This window comes from Arvicola amphibius, chromosome 17 (genome assembly GCF_903992535.2).
Source record: "Arvicola amphibius chromosome 17, mArvAmp1.2, whole genome shotgun sequence".
Classification (NCBI taxonomy): Eukaryota; Metazoa; Chordata; class Mammalia; order Rodentia; family Cricetidae; genus Arvicola; species Arvicola amphibius.
Genome location: NC_052063.2, coordinates 19,577,808 through 19,589,991, shown reverse-complemented (window position 1 = coordinate 19,589,991; position 12,184 = coordinate 19,577,808). Strand labels below are relative to the sequence as shown.

The following is a 12,184-nucleotide window of genomic DNA, read 5'->3' as shown; positions in this document are numbered from 1 at the left end:
GTTCCAGGACAGTCAGGGCTCCACAGAGAAACCCTGTCTCAAAAAACAAACAGACAAAAAACAAAAAGAGGCTTCATGCTCTATACTAGACTAATAGGAAAGGGAGTATATTTGTCAGTGTTCTCTAGAGTAGTAGACCTTATAGAGTGTATCTATCTGACTAGCTAGGAAGGGAATTTATTAGAGTGACTTACAGACGCTTGTCTAACTAATCTAACAGTGGCTGCGTATGAACAGAAGATCGCAGAATCCAGTAGTTCTGCACTCCACAAGGCTGGATGTCTCAGCTGGTTACCAGGATAGCTGAAATCCCAAACAAGTAGACTCTAATGCCAGTGAAGGAATGGACTTGCTAGTGAGGTGACAGCAGATAGGCAAAGATCCAAGTCTTCTTTCCTCCATGTCCTTGTATGAACTTTGAGCAGAAGACGTGGCTCAGATTAGAGGTGGGTCTTTACATCAAATGACCTGGATTGTGTCTTTCCATCTCAAAGATCCGATTAGAAGTGTATCTTCCCATTTCAAATTAAGCAAAAATCCCTCACCGGTGTGCCCGTTTATTTTGGTGTTTTTGTTAATTATGTATGTAGTCAAGTTGACAGATGAGTAGTAATCATGGGTGCCTAGAAGGCAAGATTCCATGCACTCTAGGCTCAAACATATAAAAAGATTCAGAGGGGCTTCCTGTTCCTGGAAGGGAAATACCTAGGAAAGGCACCGTCTTTGGCACATAGAAGCTATTGAAACTGATTCAAATGGGGGCAGCTTCCATCCTGAGCCTGAACACTTAAATTGACAGTGTTGTCCATGTGGTACTGGTTTTGGAGACATAAGGTTCTCAAGATTTCATGTTTTCCTCCTTGATTTCAGAGAGCACTGAGATCTGGCAGCGTGTGACAGAGTCAAAGTCCCCATGAGCTAATGTGAAAAAGCCATTATAAAGATGAAGTCTGGGTTACTGTGGACAACCCGAAATGTGGGGGTGTCAGAACTGTGGCACTGCCAAGGAAGGACTGCACACAGCAAGTGGAGTCAGTCTAAGAGAGAGATGTATATTGAGGCAGTAAAGCTGGAGGGGTGGAGCTACCTAGCCCTTTAAAAAACTGAATGGCTCCTCAGCTCTGGTGGAGGCTTGTTAGCCTGCTCTCTACTCCTTTCAGCTCTGTATTTTAAATCCGTAGAGGCTGGCAAGACGATTCAGCAGATAAGGCTGTTTACCTCCAAGCCTGACGATCTGAGTTCAATGTCTGGGTGGAAGGAGGTACAAGAAATCCCATGTCCTACATTGTTCTGTGGCTTGCATGTGTATGTACACAAACATATATACTTGGACATATACACACTTACACATGAATAATTAAATAAAAACAACAAAAATTTAAAAATATATCTTCTAAGTTTAAACTGTGTATTTTGAATAGCAACAGCTTTATTTTGAATGAAATACATTTTGTTTTGTTGTTCATACTTTTATGCGTTCTATATACAAAATCTTGCCTATCCCTATATCACAAAGATTTTTTCATGTTTTCTTTCAAAGTATATTATTTTTACTATAACATTTAGGTCTGTGATCCACTTTTAATTAATATTTGTTTCCTTTGTGACACACAGAGTGGAGTTCATTTTAGCCTCCCAGTTACCACAGTTTTATTTATTGAAGCTATTGAAGCTATTGAATATCCTTGGGCATATCTTTAGATATGACTTTAGATACATCTTTAGACAGACTTGTCTAAAATCTGTTGACGATTTAAGAATAGGTCTACTTGTAGAATCTTTCCCCATGATTTATGTCTATTCCTACATTATTACTAAACTGGTTTGATTACTGTTTTATGTTAACTCATTTTTGCATGTGTATTGTTTGCCATGTGCCTCTGTGTGTGTATGCATATACACACACGCATATGTGATGTGTACATATGGGTGTGTGCTTGTGGCAGCCCAAAACTGACATCAGGTAGCTCTTCCTTGATTACACTCCACCTTATATATTGAAGCATTGCCTCTTGTTGAACTCAGAGTTTGTTAATTTAGATTGGCAAGTCAAATTACTGGGGGAGCCGGTGTCTGCTTCCTTGTGCTTTGATTACTGGTGACTTTCATGCCTGCCCCACTTCTGTGTCTGTTCTGGGAATCTCCTTTTTCTATACCTATTATTCATAAGTTTGAACTTTTCATGGTGTCCCAGATTTCCTGTATATTTTGTGTTGAGAATTTGTTGAATTTAACATTTTCTTTGTCTGATGAATCTATTTCCTCTGCTTTATCTTCAACACCTGAGATTCTATCATATGTTCTGTTAGTTATGCTTGCATCTGTAGTTCCTGATAATTTACTCAGATTTTCCATTTCCAGAATTCTGTTGGTTTGTATTTTCTTTGTTGCCGCTATTTTAGTTTTCTTTTTTTTTTAGGTCTTGAACTGTTTCCTTCACCTGTTTGATTATTTTTTTTTCCTGGCTTTTTCTTTCTTTAAGGGATTTATTGATTTTTCCACTTCATTTTTTTCTCTACTTCTTTAGGAGAATTTCCATTTCCTCTTTATGGTTCTCTATCATCTTGATAAAGTTATATTTAAGGTTATTTTCTTCTACTTCATCTGCATTGGGACACTCTAGTCTACCCATCTCTTCCTCCAATCAGTACAGGTGGAGCTTGTGCTTCAGGGGGTCCCTCTTCCTCCAGTTGGTACAGGTGGGGTGTGTGGCTTATGTGGTCACTCTTCCTACGGGTGCAGTTGGGGCTCATGGCTGTGGTGATCACTTGTACTGTAATAGGTTGGGCTGTGCCTCCAGCGCCCTCCAGTGGTCGCTCCTCCTGGTGCAGGCAGGCAGGGCCATTGCTCTGGTAGTCGCTCATGTGGCAGGGATATTTAGGGATGTGAGGAGGCTGCTGCCAGATCCCTGGGGCTTTGGTTGGGTATGGGTGGGGCTCAGGATGTGCCTCTGGGAGTTAGCACCTAGAGAGCAGGGTCCTCCAACCGGGAATCCAGAAACTCACCTCCTGCAGGGTGCTGTATGTGTTTATACTCTTGTTTTAAGGTATTTTTGTATAGTAATCCAAATTTAAGGGTTTTTTGTTATACTGTATAGTATTATACCTATGCGGCTCATTTAACAATGTAATATAAGTTTCTAGTTCTTGAAAGTTATTATTGTAAACTATTTGGGATTATTAAGAAATACTGGCTAGTAGTTAGTCATCTACAATCAAATTTGTGGCCATGTTAGGCACGTTTTTAAGGTCAAGCAGTGATATGCTTTAGATAGATAGATGGCCTTCAAACACTTCAGAGATTTACAGAAAAATGGAATTTTAATGTTTTAATAGAATACGGTTTTTGTGACAGTGAGACATATCTTCTTCTGTCAGTCCTATAACATAAGGCTTTTCTTGACAATGAAGACACATTTGCTCCAGGCAGCACCAATCTACTTCAGAAAAGGATGATCAGCATTGAAGAACTCCATGTGAAGTTTGCTTTCATTGTGGCAAAGTTAGCCACTGGGCCAAAAGCTGCCCTTGCCTGGACTTCTGATATTATACTGTCCAAATTAGACAAACAGAATAGAAAAGAAGGAAGCTGCTGAACTTTCCAAGCAAAGTAGGACAGTCCTTCAAATTTTCCTGCTTCACAGAAAAGTCTGTCTGATATTTTAGGCCTCAAAGTCAAAGATGGATGCTCCAGTGTTACAGAGGAATTTTAGGTGACTGTCCAGGCAGCCAACTGTTTGTCATTACTAATTTTGGAAGTTGTCTGCTCTGTACTTCCTGTTTGCTTGGGTAATATTATTTTCTTCTCTGATCTCTGATGGATTTGAAGATGTGATAGTTATAGTTAATGTTTCCTTATTACCAAATTCAGAAAAGAAACTCAGATATGAAATGTAAAATATGTAAGATTAAGAGACAGAAAACCTTATGTTTTTTATCTAAGAAAATGGTTTTAGGTTTAAAAAGATTTTTTTAGGATGATAATTCAAGTTATGATATAAAACGGGTTAGCTGTAAAACTTTAGACTCATTAACATAGGATAGATAATAAAGTAATTTGCCAAATACAAATGGGCTGGACACCATAAATGTACTTCTTATTTGATATTTTTTCTTATTGTATATAGTTTTTCTGTATTAGAGTTAAAACTGTTTCTTTTTATTTAGACAAAAGGGAGAAGTGTTGTGGGATATTTGTACACTGTGTGAAGATGTATTGCTATGATTGGTGTAATCAAAAGCTGAACAGCCAATATAGCTAGGTAGGAGATATGCTTAGGACTTCCTGGCAGAGAGAGAGAACTGTGGGGAGAGAAAGACAGAGGTGCCAGCCTGATGCGGAGGAATCAGACTGGGCAGTACAGAGATGAGTACAGCTGCAGTCTCGTTTTAAGACTTTTCTTTCAGGATGTCCATGGCTGCGGTGTGGTCTGTGCGCTAATGAATCACTGTTAGTTTCTCTTTACTTTTTGTCTTGCTACATTGCTTAGTTCGTCTGTTATTTTTGGTGACTTTTAAGTATATTCTTTAGGATTTACTTTGCACACAGTCATGTCATATATGATAAAAGCATGTTTTCTTCCTCACTTTCAAATACTATGTTTGTTACTTGTTGCGTTGGTTTACTGTGCTATCTGGAACTGGAAAATGTTTAATAAAAATGATCAGTGAATGCTTTTTAATAGAAATCAAACATTAAAATAACAAATGTAGGAGATTATATAATTGATATATTACATTTGTTTATTCGTCTTAATAAAATATCTGGAATGTTTCTACTACCAACTGACTGAAATCCTAAATTCATTCTTTCTTGTTTTCCTCAGATAATTGATGTGGGCTCTGGTAAAGGCTACCTGAGCTCCTTTTTGTCCTTAAAGTATGGTTTAAATGTCTATGGCATTGATTCCTCAAATACTAATACTCACGGCGCTAAGGAGAGAAACAGGAAGTTGAAGAAACATTGGAGCCTGTATCATCGTCAGGCGAGAGAGGGTGCCAATGGACTGGCACTGAAAACGGAGAAAGGAATGGAAGCGGAAAAGGAAGCAAAGCGTAAGGAAAGCTGTGAGAGGGCACTGAAGAACAGCCTTGGGAATCAAGACACGTCTGCTGCTGCTGAGCTAGAGTGCTCAGAGCCGGCAGTTTCAGTTCTCAGAAAACAGCAAGGAAATCTTCATGCGCAGCCACTTGAAGAAGGGAATTTGTGTTTTGAAAATGCCTTTTCTCTCATGGACTTTCTGCCTATTGACGCCGTTGAACCTACTTCATCACAGGTGCACAATGCAGAAATGTCTGAAGTGAGGAAACAGCAAAGAAATACGACATCTAAACCAAGCGACCCAAGTATTTATTCACCACTGACCTCTTTTATCACTGCTGATTCAGAGTTACATGACATTATTAAAGATCTGGAGGTGAGTCTACTTCTGAATCCTCTAGTTTGCAAGAATGCTGTCAACATAGAATACAGTGTGAACAGCTTGTTATTCTACTAATGTAATATTATCTGCCATAGCAGTCCTAAAGATCAAGAGTAAAATGCTCAGCTGACTTTCTTTGTACATACAACTCCCCAGATTTAATAAGGGCATACTATGGAATGCAAAACCCTTCCCTCATTTTGCTTCGAAATAAAAGAGCTATTACAAATACTTGTCTGTAAGCCAAATTATCCACAATTCAGAAATTGTTAAAATTCTAGTCCAAGAAAAGTCTAAATGTTTCTATAATTTTTATTGTTTTGAGTTGACACTTATAGTAATTGTAGGTGTTCCTGGATTGCAGCATGTTTTCATGCATCCACACTTGATCCAATCCGGGCAGTGAAAACAGATAAAGAGGTAATTAGCATACATTTATTGACAGGCATGCACTATCCTAGAGCAAGAATAGCCTATGAGAATTCTTTAAGGCTTTAATGTTGTCTAAGTTGTGGAGTTACGTAGTTGAAAGACAGTACGTCTGAAATATGCTATTATATGTTAAATCAGTATTTACCAAAGCTCCTACAGATTATCTAGCCTAACTCTTTTATAAAACACAGTATCTTTTGAAGTTAATAGTATTCTTTTTTAATTTTTAAAAGAAATGGCTAAACAAAATACTAGAATTCTTTTTACATTAAATCTTTGTTTCATATGGCTTTTACAAAGAGAGGCTCCCCCCCCAGAGATTTTTTTATGATTTTATTTTTATTTCTAAATTATATAAATATATGTATGTGTCTCTGTGTGGCATTGTGCATTTTAGTGTAGCAGCTACATAGGCCAGAATAGAGGGTAGATGCCATGGATCTAGAGGTATAATCGGGTCAGGCACCCAACCTGCATCAAGAGTAGTATATGCTCTTTAACCAATGAGCCATCTCTCCAATGCCTCCCTCCTGCCACATAGATATAGAAGGTTGGTACATTAAGTAAAGTTAAAGGAAACATTAGTTGTCATTAACATAGGCGTAATTAGGTTATCCAGTGAAAATTTAAAATTTTAGTTTATTTTATCACTTCAGTTTTCAAAATAGTCTTGGATTTATATTACTAGAAGTGTGTGACCTGAGCTTGGTGGCATACACCATAAATAACATAAAGACAGAAGCTGGAGGATTCTGAATTAAGGGACAGCCTGGACTATGTAAGAAGACATTCTTATAAGGAGACTATAACCAACTGAAAAGTTAAATAAATTTTCAAAGTCACATTTGTATCAAACTAGACTCTAAAGCCAGCTATCTGTTTCTCAAGTTTATGCTCTTAGTGATAGTCATATTTCATTTGTATAATTAGACTTATTGGTAATTACCCAGATTTTTTGATAACTCTAATTTAAACAGTATCATCAATATTTGTTTGTCTTGCTATGTAAGCCCAGCCAGCCTGTGTAGTGAGAGCTGCGGGCAGGCCTGCTTTGGTAGTGATGAGAGCGGCCGGCTGTGTTCCCGCCCTGCTCCCTGCCGCCTGGCTAGCTTATGCCCCGAAATAACAACACACAAACTGTATTCTTTTAAACACTGCCTGGCCCATTAGCTCTAGCCTCTTACTGGCTCTCACATCTTGCTTAACCCATTTCTAATAATCTGTGTAGCACCACGAGTGGTGTCTTACCGGGAAAGATTCAGCATGTCCGACCTGACGGCTGGCTCCATCGCGTCTAGCTCAGAGAGGAGGGGCATGGCGATTGCCCGAGGCATCTGCCTCACTTCCCTCTTCCCAACATTCTGTTCTGTCTACTCCACCCACCTATGTTCCAACCTATTAGGCCAAGCAGTTTCTTTATTAATTAGCCAATGAAATCATCAGATAGATAGAAGACACACCTACATCAAGCCTATAACTCATTATGTAGTCCAGACTAGCCTCAAGCTCATGACAATGCTCTTGCCTCAGCCTCCTGAGTGCTGGTGCTTAGTCTCATCACTACCGTGCCTTTCAAGCTAATTCTAACTGGTGCTAAAAAATTAAGCTGTTGGCTGAATAGTTCTTTACATAGCATTTGGGGAATATGATGGCTTTTTTATGTTGTTGTGAAAATGAACCTGAGAAATTGGTATGACTTTACTTATATGATAAATCTAATAATAATGTGATCCATAGAATGTCTGAATTTAAGGGTTTCTCCTTAAAACCTAAATAGATAATGCAGCTTCTCTAATACCAAATGACAAAAGTATGTGGACACAAATTGTCTGCATGAAAAGTCTGATTTGTTTCCCCTTAATTCAATTTTATGATTCATGTTAAACAAAGCCATAATAGATTCAGCTGTGGATGATTGGTAGTTGACAAAATTCTCTGCATGTATACATTTGTACTCAGTTTCATGTGAGTACATTTATTATGATTTGAGTAATTGGCAAAAGCATTTCATAAAACAATTTTTACATAAAATTCATGGTGAAAAATTGAAAGCAAAAATACATACCTTGATTTTTATTTTATTAAGTTTGATTAATGAGTAAGCTAAACATATTGGCATTATGTTAGAAATGACAATTTTGTACCTTTTCTGTTTCTTATACCCATGTTTTACAAGATGGGCAGCCTGAATAAGTTCAATCAATAAAAGAAATTTGACTAGTATATTCATAGTATCTCATAAACATCTCAAACCTTAAGTTTATTGAGTAGCTGCATTTTTTTATCCAACCTGAGCCTTTAATTTGAAGTATCTAGCTGTTAAGCAAGTATTAGTTATAAAAGAGATGAAAAATACAAATGAAGAAATTAACAAAACAAAAAACCAGAAGCTGTAGGAAAATATGGCTACTTTAGCTAAAAGGAACAATTGCTTAGTTTGCATACAAAGCGATACATAATACCTTTTGTATTTGTAGAATCGACCACTTAAAAGTTCTCATATTTGAAAAGACTTGTGAAACCTTCCCTTGTATAGTTACAAACTCTCCTTTTAATCAGTTGCCCCCCCCCCCTTTTGCCTTGTCTCTAAAGGACTGTCTAATGGTGGGTCTGCATACTTGTGGTGACCTTGCACCAAACACTCTGCGGATATTTGCATCCAAGTCTGAAGTCAAAGGAGTTTGCAGTGTGGGCTGTTGCTACCATCTTTTATCTGAAGAATTTGAAAACCAGGATAAAGGTAGTAAATATTCTCTGTGTCATAATTCTTATTTATTTCAACTATTATTATAGCTACTTTTTATTTCTTTTTTGGCCATTATTGTGTCTTAATTGACGTGTCTTGTTTTGTTTTTGGGAAAAGATTTCACTGTGTAGTCTTGAATGTCCTATAACTCCTTATAAAGGCCAGGCCTCTAGCCTTCTAGCAGACACACGTTCAAGAACAGGAAATTGGGTTGTAAATCTGCAGTGATAGGTTCGAAACTAGACACATTGATGGAGGAAAGCCTGAAACCAGCAAGGAGTATCTGTGGCAGTTAAGTTTTATTGTCAGTCCCATGAGATCTAGACTCACCCTAGGGACAAATCCCTGGGTGCAGCTGTAAGAGTTTATCTAGATTAGGTGATGGGAATAATTAAATGGGAAGACTCCCCCTAAATGTGGATGGTACCATTTCATGCTATGGGACTCTTGACTGGATAGAAAGGAGAAAGCAAGAGAAACACAAGCATTTGTTGCTTTCTGCTTCTTGGCTGTGGATACAAAGTGACGGGTGCCTTAACACCCTGCTGCCAAGATTCCCATGTACTGTACCATTGAATGGGAGATAAAATAAGCAGCTTTGTCACAAGGAAACAAGCAACCAAGAGAGTGTCCAAGGTACTTATGGGTGTGTGTGTGTGTCTGTGTGTCTGTGTGTCTGTGTGTCTGTGTGTAATGTACACCATATGGTCCTGGTATTCTTTTTAAATTGTTTTAGTATTTTGTTTTTAATGTATGTGTTTTACTTCCTTGCATGTGTGCCTGCAGTGGTCAGAAGAGGGCATCAGATCCCCTGAGACTTGAGTTAGAGATGATTCTGAACAACCATGAGGGTGCTGTGAATCAAACCTGGGTCCTCTGTAAGAGCTACAAGTTCTTAACAACTCAGCTAGCTCTCCAGCCCTGGCACTAGAGTTATTTACAAAACTAGAAATATATCACTTATATTGTTTAGTAATTATATTAAAACTGTTGACTTTGCAGGGCAAAGGATTTGTGTGGAATGGTTATCATAATTCCTGTCTGATGTCAAGCTCTAGATTCCATAGATCCCTGTCCCAGAATGGACAAATATGTTATGTGTCCCTTGCCTCATATCTTAGCCATCTGACCCTTTGTCCTCACTTTATTTGAACAGCTGTTTTTAAGTTGACTTGGGGTAGAAATATGAGTTGTTAATGGTCTTACCCAGTTTAGTAGAAGATTCTGGTATGTACACTGCAACTTTTTAAGATTTTATTGACTATGTAAACAATATGTGTCTTGCATGAATATATTTACCCAATAACACTGTGGTAGACCGTAGAGGTGGTCTGTCATGAATATGAGTTTTCAGGAAAAAAAAGAAACCAATGTTCTGTAAATCATTATAATACTAAATTTATACCATATGTTTTTAAAAGTGCTTTTAGATATTTTACGTTATGAGCCAGTAGCCCCCAAGTGAATGCTAAGTACCAGAAACAGTTTTATTGCAGTGCATTATGGAATATTTTTTTCCAAAGCTTAACTGTTAACTAATGTTTTAATATTTTGTCTTGATATAGATTATTACCATAATTAATTGAAGCAGTCATATTATTTCTTCTCCTAAAAGGAGTGAGTTGTTTTACTTTTGTTTTCTTTTTTTGAACATTTCAATACAGCCTGTTTTTTTTCCTGTATAAGTGGAAATAGAATGCAATGAAAGAGACCTGAACTGACCCAGATCCATGTAACTCTTCCTGATAAGGGAACCTTAATCTTGTCCAGGTATCGTTGATCAGGGAGATAAAATAACATTAGAACTAAGTAAATCTCATTTATTCTAAGTTATGCTGATTCAGTTGAGTTGGGAGTAGACATATGACATAATTGATTGTGTCTAAGCATAAGAACACAGCTCCAAGGGAGAGTTTCTGGCTCTTTTTTTTTTTTGAGTGTGTTTTTGTTGCGCCTAATGTTTTTAAACTTATTATTAGTGTAGGGGGCAGCGAGAGGATAGCGTAGCTTGTGTGCAGATGTCAAAATGACCTTGTGGATTCCATTCTGGTTTTCCACCTCCCATGGGTTCTCGCATGAGCTCCAGCTGTCAGGTTCAGCCGCATTCACGTTTACCTGCTAAGCCATCTCACTGGCCCTCCTTTTGCTCCAAAGCACAGGACATCTGCCATGCTTGGCTTTTGTCTTGTATGTGTGTTTGCTCAGCCCAACAGAATGACCTGCATCTGCCTGCTGTCGCATTAAAATGACTCACTAGACATTTTCAGTGCTCTGAATGAGCATTGCAATCAGGCTGAGGGAGAGATGGACGGTGAGTTCCTTACTCTAAGTTTATGTGGCGATTTCAGTAATTAGAGAGTACTGTAGGAGTAGGGGAAGGGCAGTATACTGGAGTACTGTAGGAGTAGAGAAAGGGCTGGTATGCTGGAGAGTCAGATAGTTTCAGAGCCCTTCCCTGACTTTCCTAGGAGTAGCCCTGGCCATAGATGACAGAACTGATCTCTGCATGGTCCAGTCCTTCCCATCTACTCCAGCCGGCCTGCCACTTGAAGTCTGCTGCAGTCATCCTCAGTCAGACAGCCTGATGTGGGTACTTGCCCTTGGTCTTTATGTGTTACATGGTTCCTCACTATCACAGTCTTCACTTTGTTAATCTGTCTGGTTATTTGATTGTTCATTGATTAGGCTGGGGAGTGTGGCAGACACCTTTTGAGAGCATCTTTCACACTGATACATTTCATTTCAAACAAAAAAATCACCAAAGGTTAATCAAAACTAGAATTTAGTCTGATTCCATCATACAGCAGGCAGCGGAGGCTTGTCAGCAAGAACAGGAAGCTGACTGGCTGGTCCCATTGCACTCACGTTTGCAAAGTAGGGAGTGAACAGCAGGTGAGGCCAAGTTTTAAAGCCTCAAGTTCCATTCAAGTGGCCCACTTCTTCCATCAGTGCTCTCCTTCCAGAAGGCTCCAGTGTTCTGAGACAATGCTACTAGCTGGGGAGCAGGTGTTCAGAGGGGTGAGCCTTCATGGACCATTACCCATCCCACCCTCCACACAGTGTGCTCTTAGAGCTAGGAGACAATCTGCATTAGAAGTATAGAGGTGATAGCTTCTCAATTTCCAAAGGAGTGCAGAAACACTGTTCCAGAGAGACAAGTTGACTTCTCATTTTCTGTGCTGTCCTTGAATAAATCAGCTTGCCTTTGTAGTGCTTCTGTAAATTAGTGTAGGAAGACGAAATTACCTGGGATGAGCTCTTGTGGCTGAAATGATATTGGTATTTGATTGAATACAGCTTTCCAAAGCAACTTTGTTATTTAAACTTAGCTTATTTTTATCTAACATTTTGACTTAGTTTTGTCTCATTTTTTCTAATTATACTGGCTTTCCATAACCAGATATTCTGATTTCCTGCTGGGACTTTTCATTGGTTCATTCTGTGAAGTTTAAAAATACCAATTTTATAGTGCCCATAAATTTCCTGTTCATCAAAGTTTTTATGTCTGATTTCTGACCACAGCAGATACATACTTAAGCTATCATCTTCTTAATCATCAATATTAAGTTTAATAGTTAGCTGAC

General features: G+C 38.4%; 1 protein-coding gene across 8 annotated transcripts in view; it reads left to right on the top strand.

Moving 5' to 3' along the window:
* The window catches only part of Mettl25 (methyltransferase like 25), a 72,268-nt gene that overhangs the window by 12,761 nt on the left and 47,323 nt on the right, over positions 1-12,184 (top strand). For all 8 annotated transcript variants that reach the window (XR_005283620.1, XM_038314470.2, XM_038314476.1 and 5 more), the window contains 2 exons: positions 4,826-5,416; positions 8,447-8,594. Coding sequence is in view for 7 of the 8 variants with exons in the window: in XM_038314470.2 (XP_038170398.1) it covers positions 4,826-5,416; positions 8,447-8,594 (739 nt within the window). In the remaining variant the exon portion in view is untranslated. The remainder of the gene's footprint in view (positions 1-4,825; positions 5,417-8,446; positions 8,595-12,184) is intronic.